This window comes from Carassius auratus, unplaced genomic scaffold (genome assembly GCF_003368295.1).
Source record: "Carassius auratus strain Wakin unplaced genomic scaffold, ASM336829v1 scaf_tig00216332, whole genome shotgun sequence".
NCBI classification, from domain to species: domain Eukaryota; kingdom Metazoa; phylum Chordata; class Actinopteri; order Cypriniformes; family Cyprinidae; genus Carassius; species Carassius auratus.
This window is the reverse complement of record NW_020528515.1, coordinates 247,507-266,247: the sequence shown is the minus strand read 5'-3', so window position 1 is coordinate 266,247 and position 18,741 is coordinate 247,507. Positions and strand designations below refer to the sequence as shown.

General features: G+C 36.3%; 1 protein-coding gene across 8 annotated transcripts in view; it reads right to left on the bottom strand.

The window, feature by feature from the left end:
- Positions 1-18,741, bottom strand: part of LOC113097576 (type II inositol 3,4-bisphosphate 4-phosphatase-like) — a 127,552-nt gene that overhangs the window by 35,408 nt on the left and 73,403 nt on the right. For all 8 annotated transcript variants that reach the window (XM_026262817.1, XM_026262819.1, XM_026262824.1 and 5 more), the window contains 3 exons: positions 18,216-18,346; positions 11,491-11,595; positions 6,178-6,286 (listed from right to left, as the gene is read on the bottom strand). In XM_026262817.1, coding sequence (XP_026118602.1) covers positions 6,178-6,286; positions 11,491-11,595; positions 18,216-18,346 — 345 coding nt within the window. The remainder of the gene's footprint in view (positions 1-6,177; positions 6,287-11,490; positions 11,596-18,215; positions 18,347-18,741) is intronic.

Below are 18,741 nucleotides of genomic sequence, written 5' to 3'. Positions count from 1 at the left end.
ATATATATTTCACAATACACAATACACACACATATATTATGTACACAAAAACTTTTCTTTTGGATGTGATTAATCATGATTAATCATTGCATATAAATTCAGAATTAGAAATTATGATTATAAATATATTTCATACAAATAAATTAATAAATTAATATACTTCTGTTTTTGTATGTGGTTTAAATAATAAGATATTAAATAGTATTTCAAATTGTTAAAATAAAATAAAAATATGTATATATTATATAATGAAATACAATATAATATTATTACAAAATAAATAACAAAATATAATTATTATATTAAAATATAAACAGATTTGTGTTATTAAGTTAGTGTTGCATGTAATATTTTTTTTACATACAAAATGACAAATTATTAAGATTATATGATTGTTAAAAACAGCAGTATTTTGATTTATTTATTTAATCTTATTATGCATGCAAATACAATATTGTTTTGTTTAATTTTATTAGTAAATGTTAATAAAAATTAAGTTAAATTTGACCCTTTTTTTAGAGGATTGATAAACTTATTGCTGTTGTGCTAAGCTTATTGCTTGGGCAGCTACAGAGTCAAAGTATCTTCAAAGAGTTGTCATTAAATTAAATATAATGTCTACTCCTGAGTCTATTAGCAATTACAGTAACAGTGTATTCTTCAAAAGGGTGCATAACTAGCCTAAAATAATCTACACCGCAGCATCAAACACACAGCATGGGGGACGTTTGGCCGCAGAACAGCAGGAAATATTCACTACCATAAACCTCATCCTCCACACACATCGGCAGATCTGTAAATGTGCTGTCTAGACGTTCACAAATGATCAATGGAACTTAAAGATGATGCTAATGAGAGGAAAGGAAACGCCAAGCCCTTCAGTGCAATCAGGTCCACGTCTCTGGTGAATCTCTAATCAAACGTACAAATAGAAAGGCAGAGAGAGAGAGATGTGTATGCCACAGGGTGAGAGTTTACACCAGGCCAGACATGGTCTGTTTCACAATTATATCAACAATACTCCATCGATGTTCCAGGAATACATCAATAATGCTCCAGTGATGTTGCAGGAACGTATTAATAATGTTCTTTTGATCTTCCATTGGAACTTTTTGAAGTTCCATTGACGTTCCAGGAATATTTCAATAACATTACATCAATGTTGTACAAAAATATCAATAATGTTTTATCGATTTTCTATAAATATATATCATTAATGTTCCTTTGATGTTCCACAAATATGATGTTCCAGGAATATATTAATAATGTTCCATCGATATTGCACAAATATGTCAATAACGTTCCATCAATGTTTCAGGAATATATCAATAACGTTCCATAGATGTTCTATGAATATATAAATAATGTTCCAAGAATTCATGAAAAAAAAGTTTCATGAATGTAAAAATTATGTTCTTCTGTGAAAATTTGAAGAACTATACCAAGATTTGAAAACTCTGAATAAACATTCTGTAATCTAGGCTGGAACAATTTTTGTTCATATCTTTGGGAAAACCTAGCCAGAACGCTAGCCAAATTTCTGAGAACGTTGCTGGGATGTAGTCAAAGTACACGCACTCAAATGCACCCATTCAAGCCATCTGGAAGGAGACGATTATCTTTGTGCAGCGAGCAAATCGACTGCTGAACGACAGAACATTCTAGTCATGCCAACACGCTCAAATTAAAGGCAAATAAGACACTCGTGAAGTTAAAGAGAAATAACTGCTTGGGCTTGGAGGCGGCCTCAAGGAACCGGAGAAATGGATATTGATTGGCTTTCACACAGCGAGCCAATCAAAGCCATTGTAGCCGCATATTACATCGGGCCGAGCGTCCACCCCTGACCTGATGGATCGGTCCAATCGCTCCCCGGCCGCCTTTCCTGCTTCGCTCTTCAGGCAGAAGAAAAGACAGATGGCTCTTTCATTTCACTCTCAGCTTCCTTTTTTCCCCAGCACCCTTTTTCCTGTCATTCATTAATAATGGCTAAGAATTGCGTCTGTCCTATTATTTGTCTTCTAATCAAAGAAAATGCTAAAAGGTTGCCTTCCAGGAAGGTCTGGGTGGATGCGTGAATGATTATGAGTGTGCTCACGAGGTCATCTACACAGAGTTTCTTGCAATCATTCACACACAAGTTCTGCTGCACTATTCATTCATTGTCGCATGTCGTGTGAATGCACCTTTTATGTGTGAAGAGATAAAAAACAACCAAGCATGGAAGTATAGTTCACTCAAAATGCACATTGTGTTTTCATTTATTTACATTTGTGTCTTTCCAAAACATTTTCTTTAGTGGACCACAAATGTAAACATTTTGAAGAATGCATTTGGTTGCTTTTTTCCATGCAACTACAATGAATGAGAACTGGAACATTTAAGCCTTAAAATAGACTTAAATGACCATAAAGTTCACAAGACGTGTACACTATATTCCAAGCCTCTTGAAGTTTAACTGACATTCACCCATCTGTCTGACACAGCTCTGCTTAGCTGAATTGTGAATGATTCATTCTTTTGAATCAGATCTTTTCAATAAAATCAAATGAGTCAGTTAAAAAAAACAGTCGAAAAATGAATTGGACTGATCTGGATTATGATATTTCTCACAAAAAGCTACGACTTCAGTAAACTTGGACCATGGTGCACAAGTCATATACATAATTTACTGAACTTTTTAGTGATTTTGTGGCCTTTGAAGCATAAAAGTCTTAGTCCTCATTCATTGTAATTGCATGTAAAAGTTCAGCTAGTGCAATCTTCAAAACACTTTCAATTGGGTATCCACAGATGAAAAAGTCACACGTTTGGAATGACATAAAGAAGAATTAATGATAACCATATGTTGCAATTCATTTTTTTTTATTTCTCTTTGGAGTGTTACAAGCTCTTGAGAAGTGCATAAGAAGATGAGTAAAGTTGCAAAGACTAAAGTCTCAAATCCCAAAAGATATTCTTTATAAAATTCAGTCTAGCACGCCCCTCTTAAACACTTAGTTTAAACACGCCCCCACATGTCTACCCCACAATGTGGGAAGATTTGCATAACACCGCCCAAATGTTCACGCAAAGAAAGAAGCGTTGCTTTTATTCTTGCTGTTGCCGCCGGCACCATGTCGTGGAGTCGCTGTGTGTTTCGTTGTGAAAACGAAACGACTTTGTTTGCCCTTCCAAAACAGGACTAAAACAACTAGAAATCAGTGATTTTGTTGTTTTTACAACACTGTTTCAGAACAGTCCAACCCAAATGTTCAGATTTGGACTGAATCCTGTGAGTATAGCCTATAATGCTAGTGTGGGGGCAATTCCAACTTTGCAAGGACAGTCTGGCTCTTCTGACTCATAGTCTGTAAGTACGTTTTCATATGTAAAGGATTTGCCACTGATGATTAAAATGCGAGTTTTAACAGTGTAGAGTAGCGCTTGTTGTTTGACATTCCTCCGATCACAAATGCAGACATGGTTTTATTTTTACGCAGCGTGATATGCAACACAAGTCATTATAATCTGTAATTATGTCCCCACTGGATGAAAGTAATGCCTCGTTTGTAATGGGTTTTACTGGTTTTATCTCGTCGAGCCGGGAGACATGGCGTGATGGCATCACAGTACGGCAAGGGCCGTAACATTTCCGTCACACGCTTGAGACAATGAGCCAATCACAACGCACGATAGCTGGCCAATCAGCGTATACCTTGCTTTTCAGACCGATGAGCTTTGTATAGTATGTACCGTACAGTATGTGGAAAATAATGTGTTTTTTGAACCTTAAATCACATAAACACATTTCATTACACCAAATACACAAAATAATTTTCTTTTTAGCAACATCATATGACCCCTTTAAACGTCCTCTTTTACAAACATGTTCAACATTATATGCAAATTTAATACCACACTGATTTAATAGAATTCTCTTTTTTTTTTATAAAACAACTATAGAAGGACTTCCTAGCTAGTGAGGCAGAGAAAGGGCAAATCTGAGCATGAAGTAAAACATTAGCCAAGTCAAAAAGGAAACAAAATGAGGTCCATATCAGGCTGGATTAATGTGCAGCGCCAACGCTCTTTCAGAAATTGATTTCTCTCCAGTAGAAACAGCAAATGTCCTTGCCTCGTATCAGTGGCGCTCCGCCGATAAATCTTTTCACCACTGGAGGCTGGAAACTTTTTGTAAAGATGTTCAATTTCTTTGTACTAGTATTCCTCTGTCGGTCTGGCTCAGCAACATAAAAATCCAGGCACTGTAAAAAAAATAATTGGACTTTGCTTGGTTTTTAATGAGTCTGTTCTCAGAGGGGTTGAAAGAAGAACATCTCAAATTATATGAAATGGACACATTGACACGACGGGCTTCGTGTCGACAAAATCACCCCCTAAGACTCGACTGCATCCACAAAAGCCAGCTGTGATCATTCACAACATACAAAAATAGAACTGAATACCAGAAACTTGTGAAGCTCTTTGTTGATGGAAATCACAAGAGGGATGAGATGACACGACATGCTCTTCCTTCTTCTTCAGAGAGCGGAGAATAGAAAACACTCGTAGCTGAAATGTTTGGTGTGACGGCAAGGACAGAGGAACTGTTTCAATGACTGCCAGGCTGCTAGAGTCAAGACACAGGCTTTCTAATTAAACATCTCTGCGAGGACAAACCGAACAGAAGATGGAGGAGGAGTGTGAGATGGACGACTGAGGCAGAAAGAGACGGTCACAATTCATTTGAGGGCAACAAACACGTCAGGAGAGACTCGGAGAGTCATGCCAACAGGATCCAACTGGGAAAACATGCGAGTCTGAAGTTATTAAAGTCATTAAGGACTCTAGAGAGAGAAACAACACTGTTACTGTATATTCCTCCAACAATTTGGCACTAAACTTGTGGCTGAACGTGAACACTTATTACTCTTCATGACAGTACAATCATTGCACATTCAGACTTGTAAAGTGGTTTTGGCCCAAATTATATTTAAGCAAGACTTCTCCTAAAAAGGCTAAAAATACTTACATAAAGGCATTGTAAAAAACCTCTCTCGTGAAGCCTCTCTCGTGAAGCCAACAAGAACTTAAACTGTAATTCGTCAACTGGCCGCTAGAGGCTGGCTGTAAAAGGGAGTCAATCCCATAGACTCCCCATGGTAAAATCACCATTAAAAACATGTTTACAGCCTGGTTCATAAAATGATTTGGGTCTATATAGCTAATTTTGCCCTTCGTGCAAAAGTCTTCGAGGGGAGTGAATTTTTTTGTATAACTCATCCGTTTAAATTCTATTAAGCCTTAAAGTTCTGCATAATTAAGGGCGTGGCTACTTGAGTGACCATCAAGCTAGGTGGGCGTGGCTTCAGCAACCAGCTCCCGCCTCTTCGCTGCCAAGATGGCGACAGTCGCTTCCGCCCACTTTGAGCTTCAAAAACACTCTTCGGAAGCCTACGGGTCACGTCATGGACACTACGTCCATGTTTCTATACAGTCTATGGAATAAACATGAAATCCTGAATAAAAGCCAGTAAATCTAGACTTTATTCAGCATCAATGTGGCAGAATATCACAGCTCTGTTGGTTTCACGGATCCGTGTTCACGCTCGCTTTTCAACTGGAATCAAAGCTTGAGGAATTGTGAAATAAAAAATCCTCCATCATTCACAGAAAAACAAATGGATTTGACTGGATTAACACATTGATCAAGTGAAAGATATTTAATGTGGGAAAATATTTAGGCCTAAAGCAAAACATTAATGACATCAACTTTGAAAAGATGAAAATGTGCGTGCACGTTTCATCTTCCGAATGATGCAACCTTCACCACCATCAATATGTGCCACATTTACGTTATTTTATAGTGCTTTGGAGCCTGACAGCCTGTGGTCTCAAAATAATATTCTTCAGACATGGATGACAAGGATCGAATGAATTAAAAACAATCTCATTAAATGAAAAAACTCCTCAGTGGTGTCATGTTGACAAATTAATCTAGTATAAAATCGTATGCATGCAAAAGACAGAAATGACATATTTTGCCATCTTTTCCATCGTTACAGCAGGATGCTGGTGTGTGTCTGATGAACAATCGGAGGCTTTCATGGTTTCATATACAGCTGTCAGAACATCTTTCTCCATCTCCAGTGCAAAGTAACCAGAAGAGACAGGTGTGAACATGTGGAGACTGACCTCTTCTTCTCAGATTCGTATTTGCTGAGCAGTTTCTGCAAGCCTCCGTTCTTGAAGCCTTGCGAATGGGCCGCCGGAGCTCCTACTGTGACCACATCATAGAAGGAATCTGCGGAGGAAACATCAACAAACATCCTTCAACAGGCCTCACAAATCACAAACAAGCCCACAGCACACGGTTTGCGTCTAGATTTCGTCTCGTTTTATGTGCTTCCTGTTGTTTGGTGAATTCATCCAAACACCTCCAGCTCTCTGAGGAACTGTGATACGTCTATTAAACAGGATTCAGTGTGGAACGACATGCTGTTTAGACATATGTAAACCTACGCAACGCGTATCAAGTAAGGGAAGCACCTGAGCAACAGAATTAACACCACTGAATATTTCCAGTCATAATGTGGAAAAGACAGAAAAACCAGTTATCACATAGTATTTACAGAATTTATATTACAATTGTGCGTGTAAAATACTTGTTTTTTGTAACTCTTCAAATGGCCTTTTCTTTCAAAACAAATCATGAAGCAAACAAACTTTATGAGATCCACTTAGATCTGGTTGCTTTGTTTTAAGGCCTATAACTATAGACTTATAAATAAATATAAACGCTCGCTTAGAGCCTTAATGTGCTGTGGTGAAGAATATTAATAAATATCACAACCTCCTGACATTTATCGCCCAATACACACAGAAAGAAAGTGGCAACAAAGCGATTTACGTTTGATATTTGCAGTGGCTCTATGGATGTTTTATTTTTAAACCCATTTTTCCACCAATTGGGGCACATTTTCATGATTTCACCTCGATTCCCAAAGCTGCCTGTGGAGAAGAGGAATGGGAAATGTTTTGACGGCGGAGGTCACACGATGCAACTGCAGCATTTCTGTTAGATATATGCAAGGTCAGCCAATCGGCTCCGTGGGAAGTGAGCGGGACACATTAAATGGCAAATAACGATCCAAGCCCCTTCAAATGCACTGACCCCAGAGCGCCGGGATCATGACGCTGGACACTGCTCTGGCCGCTTCGTTCCTCCACACTAATGACGAAGAGGTTCTCGTGCGACGATTTCTATCCCACCCTTGCGCTCTCGCCGCTCCCCGGCCGGGTCCAGAGCATCTAATTGGCTGTTTCACAACAGTGTACCCACACGATGAATACAGTGGCATATATACGGGTCAGGATCATCCGTCACGCATGGCCCAATTTGTAGGCGATTTGTGCTGGTTCTTGCAGTCTCTATAAATGGAGGCTCTGATCCGAGGGGCTCAGGCACCTGTGTCTCTGTGTGGCAGAGATTAATTGTTTGTAGAGTATAAGAAATGTTTTAAGTAGTGCTGTCAATTTAACCGGGTAATTTAGTGTGATTTTCATTTTATACTTTGTGAAAATATATTAACAGTTGGGCCTGTTAAAGTGACAGTCCACCCAAAATGAAAATTGCGCTGTCATTTACTCATCCTGGAAGGTTTTCCACAAAAATCTTAATTTCTTTTCGGCTGGAGACATGGGGGTGAGTAAACTATCAGGAGATTTTCATTCTGGCCGTCAACTAATCCTTTAAAAGAACCATCATTTTCTTAGTGTGATGAACATTTTAACTGATGGGATTTCAAGTTTTCCTTTCTCTTTGGAGTGTTACAAGCTGTCCGTGAATAGATAAGATCCCCAACGGCGCAAAGACTAAAGTCTCAAACCCAAAGAGATATTCTTTATAAAAGTTAAGACTCGTCCACGCCCTCCTAAAATGCCTAATTTAAACACGCCCCCACATGTCTACATCACTATGTGGGAAGATTTGCATAACGCCACCCAAATGTTCTTTGGGTGTATCATCAAATGTATTTTCGATGTTGCCACCACCATTTCGTGGAGATGCTGTTTGTTGTGAAAGCGAAAATATGCAAGGACTGGAATTGAGAGAGTTTGTCATTTCTCCAATTACGAATGCAGATATGGTTTTATGTTTACACAGCACGACGCAACGCATAAAAACACTGTATTAGTCATTATAATCCATAATTATGTCGCCACTAGATGCAAACAATGGCTGGTTTGTAATGGGTTTTATTGTTTTTGTCTTGTCCTGCCTGTTTTTTGACCGGGACATGCATCACAGTGTGGTTAGGGGTGTAACATTTCCATCACACACTTGAGGCATTCAGCCAATCACAACGCACTGGATAGCTGGCCAATCAGAGCACACCTCACTTTTCAGACCGATGAGCTTTGTAAATATCGATGTGCTTCAGAAAGGCTGGGCATAGAGGAGCAACAATAATGTGCAGTATGTGGAAAATAATGTGTTTTTTTTAACCTTAAACCACATAAATACGTTTCATTACACCAAATACACAATATAGTGTTCTTTTTAGCAACATCATATGACCCCTTTAATCATCTAAAGACCCTTTTTCTTCTGTAAAGAGGCTTTTGTGGAATGGAATGTTTAAGGTTACTCATGGAACCATCAATGCCAACGAAGAACCTTTAAGACATTGTGCGTGTAAGATATTCAAGGATCTGACATCTGAATGTGTGAATAGGTTTAGAAAGATTAGAAAACACTTCCATATTTCAAAAACAAAAAAACCTCTCAAAATATTTGACATGTTATGGGACTTAAGAGCAGCAGCAAGTGGCTTGTCACCGGCAGGCAGAAAGAAAACAAAAACATCCGTGGCATTTCGCTAGTTACAAGCAAAGGCAGTCTGTAGAGAGCTGTCCACTTCTGTCACCTCAAGACTTCTGTCTGAGGCTAGAAACAAATGCATCTTCAAGAAAATTGTGTTTACGCAGCGTCCTTAAAGACGGAGCGCCAGAAACAACATGAACTCGGAGACGATGTCTGGCTTTTAAACTCATTCTGCCATTCAGCTGTTCTGAAGCAGACTCTCGGTCATGATGAAGAATTTCTTCTGTACTTGAATATAATAATTCTAGCATTAGCAATGAATTGATTTTTTCTTTGAAACCCCCAAAAGAAATTATGTATATAAAATATTCTGTTATATATCACTAATTTATAGCTAATTTATAACTCTATAGTTCAAAAGTTCGGGGTCTGTTCTATTAAACACACACACACACACACACACACACACACACACACACACACACACACACACACACACACACACACATATATATAAAAGCAATAACAATAATAATACATTTCACATTAATGCAATTAATTTGATCAAAGGTAACAATTCAGGCTTTGACATGATTACAAAATATATATATATATATGTTTCAAGTAGATGCTGTTCTTTTGAATTTAATGTTCATTAAAGAATCCTAATATAAATATATAATACTTTTTAAAAAGTATAGAAAAATTTTAAGCATCATAACTGTTTTCAATATAGATGATAATGAGAAATGTTACAAATGCAGCCTTGATGAGCAGAAAATACTTCTTTTTAAAAAATGTAAAAAAAAATCTTACTGACCCCAAGCTTTTAAACAGTATTATTGTAAACTTTTAAGCATTTTAAATCAATTACTGACCACAAATATAAAAGTGATATTTAAAACAGATTTTGGAAACAAGTTGACATGTTTCCCAGTTGCTGTGAATCCTGTTATTCTGACATGCATCTTGTCCAATCAGTGTGAGTGTCCTGCTGGGCTGTCATATCCTCATTTAGTCTTCTCAGCGCACGTCTGCACCTGTCAACATCTCCCCGCAGACCCTGCCACCGGACGCATGTGTGAAACCCAGCATCAGAGGGATGCTGTACTGATCGGTGAGACCACCATGCTCTGCTTCCCACACCTAAATAAACAGCCGTGGTGGCGTGTGCTGTGCAGAATTACTTTAACTGCACCAGTCCTGCAGTATACAGTATGAGTACTGTGCTCAATAGGCATTGCATACCTGCATTTAACAACTACATGGCATATAATACATACTCTGCATCTCCTAGGTTTAACATATGTAAATGTAGCCGAGAAAGACATTTGAAACAACTCTAAAGAAGTTACAAACTAAACTAATTATCTGACCAGTTGTGTTGTGAGCAGACAAAGAAATAAGAAAATGCTTTATGGGATACGGTATGTTGTGTCATGTATTCTTCACAAAATTGTAAATGGCAGGTATGCTTAATACACATACTGAAGTAGTAATAAGAGTAATATGGTGTTTATTTATTCATTTGTTTGTTTGTTTGCTTGCTTATTGTTCTAATTGTAAAGTATAGACAGTAGTAGTTTTCTACTTATTTGAAATAAATAAAAAAAATATTTTTTGTAACAGGAAATAAAGTTGTATATTACAGTAATGGATGACTGTAGAGAAAAAAAGAATATAATAATATACATTTTGGAAATATAATTTATCCTGACATTATTTCAAAAATGCAACATTTATGCTTATAGTTTTATTTTAGTTGATGAAACTGAACTAGCATATATAAATATATATATAAATATATATATATATATATATATATATATATATATATATATATATATATATATATATATATATATATATATATATATATATATATATATATATATATATATCATAAATAGAAATTACAGAAATAATACTAATAAATAAAATATATGAATATAAAACTTACAAAAAAAATACAATTTTTTTTATTTCAAAGTAAATTAATTTCATTAGATCATCCTGAAATACAACTGTATTTTTTTATTTTATCATGATAAAAAATAACGTTTCCAAACGCATCAAAATGTATATTATATTATTATTTATATTATAATAAGTATTATTACAATCATTCTTATATTTTGTCCTGTTACAAAAATACAAATAAATTAAGTTCGTTTTTTTTTGCTAATTTCCATTAAAATAACTTTTTTATTAAAGTAAGTAGAACAAATACTACTATGTAAATACTTGAATTAATATCAATTAATATCAATATCAATTAATATCATATTTCTTCTTTGCATAGTAGCATACTGTACCTGAATTTATCAGCTTGATTTTACATTCCATAAATAAATAGATAAAAAAATGAATCATATTTTATACACATAAATACATAGAGATTTTGAAAATAAATAAATAAATAAATAACTTACATTAATACTAATGTATTAATATAAAATAAATGTATTAATAATTAAGTTCATTAGATGACTCTGAACCAAATTTGCACGACAAAAGTAGCATGTTCCTCTTTAAAATATTTATTATGTAATAAGGCACGTTGTTTTATTTATTATTCATTTATATGCAAGTTGCACAGAATGTCTTGTGTACGCTATAGTATTGGACTCTAATCCAGCTGGAGAACACAAACAGAGGGAGTAAGGAGGCATGAGACGCACCTGTTTTCCTTGGACACGTCACCCTCATTCTCTGTGTGTGCAGGTTGATGGGAACGAACTCCAGATATTTCTGGGCTTTGCTGCAGCTGGGCTTGAACGACGGGCCTGGGAAAGATCACCAAAAGCCAAGCGTTTATATATAATCTGCTTTAGCCCTCGTTCAAGAACAAAACAAACACACAAACAGACAGAGGAGCGCAAACAAACGGCGGGGACTCTGCCATCTGCTTCTATTGAGTTACAGCAGCATGCAAATACACCCCTTCACTGTTATTCTGACTCCTATGTGTCGCTCGCGATGCATTATAGCGCCGTGTTTGAATGCATTCAAGAACAAAGCCACGACTTGATCAAATGAATACCGCGTCGGTCTGATTAAATGAATAAAAAGAAGGCAATTAAACATCAAGCCTGCATGCAAGGTCTTTGATTAAAACGTGTGAAGGTAAAGGCCTAATAAAGGCTAAAAGAAATCGTGGATGACCTTGAGTGACTGGAGCTGTAGTGACATCCGCTTCAAAACACTGCAATCTGATTACAAATATCACTCTCCCAAATACCAGCTCAGTTCGTCTGAAATCCACTAAGCACAGGGTTTTGCTCAAATTAAGCACCACCTGCTTCGTACAAAAACAGCCCAATTAAAATGTTCAGAAACGGATACTGTAAGCTCCTACGGTGAAGCAAATATCGCCCAGCGACACACGGCGCGCTTTTGATCGCTTCAGCGTAATATATGCAAATATAGCCAACAAAGACTCTTTGAAATGTTATCAGCGCTAGTAAGAACTTAAATTATCTGACCAATTGTGTTGTGAGCAGAAAAAGAAATCAGAGAGGAAAAAATTTGCATTAAATAAATAAATGATACGCCAAAAAACATTGGGTTCATCAAATGAAATAAAGCTACAAAAACAAATATTTCATTTCTTTTTCTTTTTTAATGATAATTAAATATCATTCCCTCAAAATTAATATTATTCCATTATTATTATTTTAATGGTCATTCCCATGCATGGACAATAAATAAATAAAAGTAAAATGTAGCATTATTACATTATTATTCTCAATGGTCTTTCTCAGTAACCAACAGATAAATAAATAAATGTAAAAATGTATATTATATTATTATTCTCAATGGTCTTTCTCAGTCACTAACAAATAAATAAATAAATGTAAAAATGTATATTATATTATTATTCTCAATGGTCACTTATTACTTTTATTAAAATTTCCCATATTACAAAAAATACTAAAATGTCTATACTGTACTGTAAGTGCAACAACAGTACTATGCATTAATACTTTGCATGCATTTTTTTAAATTACAATTATTTTAACCAAATATATTTTAGGGGGCCGGAAAATGGAAATAATGCCACTATGCAAAAATGTATGGTCTTAATAGGCTTCGTTTTGATAATTTTTTGATCCAAAACATAATCAAGTATATTTCACCCACAAGATTTATATTATTATTCTCAATGGTGGTTTGCATTACTATAACACAGCAAAATAATGTCACGATGGAAACATAAATGTGGTCATCATAAAATAGGCTTCATTCAATAAGTTTCCATATCATGATGAAAGCTATCTTTTCCCCCATGAGATATGACAAGGATTTCACTCATATAGTGTGTGAGCAATTTTCATCGACACCGAACACACAAACAGACTCTTTAGAGAGAGCGAAGAGCAGAGATAGTGAAAGGCTCTGTGTTTTAAACACATGTGAAGATCACAATACACCAGTACTGTTGATTTCACAACTCAATATCACTCACATATACATCAGCCCTGCCAATGCCTCCGCGAAACACCCTCGTATTTACAACCAGACATACCGAGGAAGGGAAAGAGAAGAAATAAAGAGCAGCATCCACACTGAGACATGACCTTTGCCCAAACATTTGATCATCGCTGTATGTTTGACCCTTGTTAAGCTGAAAATATACATGCTGAAATATTTAACAAGGCATAAATTCACTGCACCTCCACAGCATCATGTCGGGTGGCTAGAGATCACTCACACTCATGGGCAAAGAAAAACATCCATAAGAAGAAAACAAAACCACAAAAAAACAGCATTAACACAAATTACTATGCTTTATATAGTAAGATTAGTTTAATGCACTCACTCTTATTAAAATAATCTCTGCTCTGAAAAAATAAATAATAAAAATAAAATAAAATAATTGCTTGACATATCTTAACAATATCAAGAATCGAATTAGAATTTTTTATATAAATTTATTTAGTGTAAAATTGAATACATTTTCAATGCAATCTCCATCATTCAAATTCAGATAGGTACTGCTCTGATATATAAAAAAATGTCACATCGGACACTACCTTGGAATCAAATTGAAAATTATAAATAAATATAAAATAAGATGATGATTAAAAATAGTAAATGTAGCAAGAAAGTTGCTCATTGTGAATTAATTGCACTGTTTAATGTTTTATTATTTATTTATTTATCAAAGGTCAAAGGCAAGCAAGCCAAGACAAAGTTTGCATACAGTAAAATAGAGAAATTAAGGCACAGTGCTCGTCATACTTGTAAGAAGTACAAGTTATACCTTCCACTAATTGAACTTTGCTATATTATTTATTTCCATGCTAATTTATTCAGTGCATCACCTCCGTATTATAAAAATAGCATTAATAAACATAATAAGTAAACGCTTTATTGATTTGTGTGGATGCAGCATATGGGAGTCTGCTGAACAACAGCTGAATACCTAGAAATATCCTGCGCTAAGAGATGAAAAAATGTAAAAAAAATATAATCTGTCATACTGCAAGAGTAAAGAACCAGTCCAGGCAAAAAGAGATTGAAAGTAGAGGGAAAGAAATGCATCTGCAAACTACCATGAAAAAAGGTTTATGTCCGTTTGTCAGCTACGCAAACACAAGAGCACTTAGTCTTTTTTCTGTAAGACAGCCAGCAGTCTCATTATTTCTGTCTTTCCCTCATAAGATTCTCGGCTACAGAAGCGCATAATGATTTGAGTTCAATGCGATCACGTCTCCAGTCAGAGATGAGTGTACTTGAGCGGGAGCATCAGACATGTTTCCTGGCTTACATTACATGCTCTTCTCAGAAACACTGAGGAAAAAGTCCCATGCCCACCTTAGAGCCTCGAAAGCACGATTAGCATGAGGATCAGCGCTAACTGCTTCAGCTTGGCTGCAGGTCTCTTGGGCCAAGCGTTTACAGGGTTTTCCCCCCGTCACACAGGCACCAGAGTCCCAGGAGCAGCTTGTGGTGTACACAGCAGACCGTCTGAGGCTTTGCAGCGGTTCTGGGGAACAAATCAGCGTCTGAGGCTTAATAAACTGTTTTTATGCTTACATGAGTCACTTAAAGCCAACAAAGAGCAAACAGTGCTGCTAAAAATGTCATTTCTGGGAATTTTTCTCGCCCTGAGGTTGTTACAAAACACTTTTGAGTTACTTTGCTGTTAAAGTCGAAGTTAAAAAAGCAGATTTTGATAAAAAAGAGAAAGTTGGGAGGTTGGGAGGTAGCTAAGTACATATAAGTTGCATAAATGTAGTTTTATTTGTTTTAGAACAAGGTTTTATTTATTACCCTGCACCCTGCTGTCCCGCTTCATCAGTGCGGTCAAACGTTTGAGGATCATAATCTCTTCTGCTCACCAAGGAAACATTACTTTGATCTTAAAAACTGTGAAATAGTATTACAATTTAAAATGACTGTTTTCTATGTGTATAAATAGAAAAAGTGTAATTTATTCCTGTGATCAAAGCTGTATTTTCAGCATCATTACTCCAGTCTTCAGTTTCACAGGATTTATAAATAGATATATCTTAAAAACAAAACTTTGTGTTTATATATATATATATGTATATATATATATATATATATATATATATATATACACACACACACACACACACACAGATATATATATATATATATGTATATATAAACCGATATTTAAAAGTTCAAAAATGTCTTTTTTTTTGTATAGCCACAGGAAAAACAAAACAAAACTAAATGTACATTTGCGGTAAGAGGAGGGGGAGTAAATGCTGGAGAAAAGAAAAACTCCTTCAAAGTAAAGTCCAGGAAGCTTCCTCACTTATTTTAATTACCCTCGACTGATTTGGTGACTCAGTGGCGTCTTTGCTTGGATTTGTCTTACTCTGCTGTCTGTAACGGGCGAGACTGTGGCTTTCTCCACCCGGGCCGCACAATCCCGCTGGAGGACTGACAAACAACAGGATTAGCTCCCAGTGCCGCTAATTCCACCGGCTGCAAACAATGCTAACACAAAATGATTAATTCATTAGTTAACACACTCTGAAGTACCCCTAGTCAGCCTTGTCTAATTAAAAATGAATTAAACGAAAGGGGAAAAAACACCACAGAGCTTGTTGTTTTTTTTGAGACCGGAGCCAAACGACTGCAGTACCTGCCCTGAGGTGAAGAGGGCGACGGGAGAACGCCGGCTGAAACCAAACACTCTCTCCAGCCACAAGTTGCCAACCTTGTGATAACATTAGATATCAATAATTAATCGTCTGCAGTGGCACTGCAGTGAGTGGATTATGACAACACCCCAGAGGACAGAAGTACAAACACAGACACGACGGCCCAGCAATCGCCTACTCCATTAATACTATCGAGCATTTTTCCAGCATATTTTACAGGTCTCATTGTTTAAGCTTTAATATTTTAGCTGCGGCGCTTTAGAGGAGGATGAATAAGGGGATGCTGAGGTTTTAGCATGATAGCTGTACTGACAGCATGGCAAAACACTCTCTAAATGCTCTGATACCCAAAGTGAAGTTTTACTGTTCGAGGCTCAGTGTATCCCATCATGCATCACGTTTTAAAATAAATCTTGAAAACTTTGCTGAGATCTTGTGAGAGGTCATGGCAACCATTCCAATATAAGTTAAATACTAATATAATAATTAGGTATTATTATATATAATTTGGTAGAAAAACCAAGTGTTGCACATTTTATTGGTGCAGAGATGCGTAGCGGCGATATTTATTTTGTACAACATTTGCAACTGCTTTTCAACACTTTATTAGAAGCACTACAAATTAATATTATTGACAAAAGACAACAGACCTTTTTATCTGTGAAATTTCACAAATACAAATACAAGAGCACCTTGAGACAATAACAAACCTGATGCACATCCTTTATTTTTTTTTTAATTTTTGAAGAAATAGAATTAAAAAAATTTGTATTTTGTAAATCTCGCTCACATCTTCTCTACTCACACATTTACGAACCTCCCAGGAGGACTTGAATGCACCATTAAGATTTTTTTTTTTTTTTTGTATGATAAATTCAGCCTGAGTATTTACAGACAGAATTAAGTTATTTTAGGGTAATTAAAAAGTAACCAGAAAATAACCATTAAAGAATGTTGTGCATTACTATTAGTTTTTATTAGGCTGTCACAAAAACAACGTTCCTGCAGTGTTCTGTGAACGTTAGTTGATGATTATAAAAAAAAATAAAAAATACAAATAACTGACTAGTTTGAATCTCTGCTGGGATAGAATCAAATGTAACATTGTTAGAGCAAAAATGACACACTTCCCCTTTAAGATCCGTTAAAGAACACAATTCCTAAAGTGAAAACTCATTTTACGCTGGAACTCATTTCAAGTAGTTTTTCTGAACAACAAGTCAGATTACAAAAAAATACCCAGTCCCTGGTATCAAGGGGAAAAGGGGAGATGGGAGCGCCTGAGAGGAATGAACAAGGCAAACAAGATTAGAGGCTGATGCAGCAGCTGGCCACTCATGGGCGGTCGAGAGGCAGAACAACCTGAGATCTCGCCGTCTCTCCTCTCCTCCTGCAGGGACGGACACGTCAACACCACTCAGCTGGCAAAACACACGCCTGCACAATTTCATCTCTGTATACAAGTCGATCGATCAGGCAGATCAGTTTTTTCATTCTGATTGGAAGGCTAAGATCATCAATGACTATTTTGCTTGTTGTGAGGCGTGACACGGCTGACAAATACAGGCTTTCTGTGCTCCGTTTTATTTTTCCTCCAACAATATGGATCATAATAGAGCTGGGGCGAGACGGTGGCATATACCACATGACAGTAGCAATGTGTCAACTGGTAGAGACATATAATGCTAACATGGCCATCGCTTTTGCTAAATGCACTGCGGCAACGTCTTATTTGTCATTTTGACTTGTGCTTCTGAACAGCAGCATAAAATCACTCTTTTATCAATTTTTCAGTCAATTCAAGTTTAGTTGGCTGCTTTGCTCCAGCACACAAAAATCTGGCAAAGCATGCAGTCGCAACACTAAAGTACGTCTTGCTATTATTGAAAGCAACAAATATGTGTTTACTGTGAACAAGCTTTATACAGGCTAATGCAATAGAAGACAGCTTTAAAAGCGAACACTTTCTGTCTGTCTGTTCCTCTATAATGTGCAACCATGCGAGTTTAACGTTGCATTGAATGTGACGGCTAACTGTGAGCTGCGTATGAAAATTTGATGAACTAAGAAATTGCTGGACACAAAAAAATTCATGCTTTTACAACCTGCACTGCTGATCAGTTGTGCGTGATGTTGCATGCAAATTGGGTAAAGTGTTTGCATTGTATAAAATCCCATGCATGCAAAATGAGAAATGCTGCATATTACATACATTTGTGTGTGTAAAACAGATCATGCTTCATTGCATCTGAAGTCTTTACCAGTATGTTTCTCCAGCTCTGCCAGAGTGTCCTGGTATTCTTTGATGATCTGGTCGTAGCGAGAGATTACATCCTTCCGTAGGTTGTCCCAGTGTGGTGAGAGCTCTCCCAGATCTTTCAGCTCCTGTATCCTGTAGGAAACAACATAAATCGATCATCATGTCGTGACTTACAGAGTCCCCAAATATCAGGCTTCGGAACAGGCCCAAATTCATATAGTCTTTCACTGAGGGGGTGAAAACTTTCATACGATAACTGATATAGAGTATTTAAGCTGCCATATAACTAGCAAAACTAAATAAGCCTAACAACATCTTAAAATGTGCTAAGAACATGCTATCAACATAATAAAACATGTTAACCAAATCTTAAACATGCTAACAATAGGCTAAAACACATCAGGGATGTGATAACATGCAAGGGGAAATGTTAAAATACTCTCAACATTTAGAAAGTAGAGCATGTTTTAACATCAGTCATGCTAAAACATAATTAAACATGTTCAATAAATGTTAGCAGTGTTAAC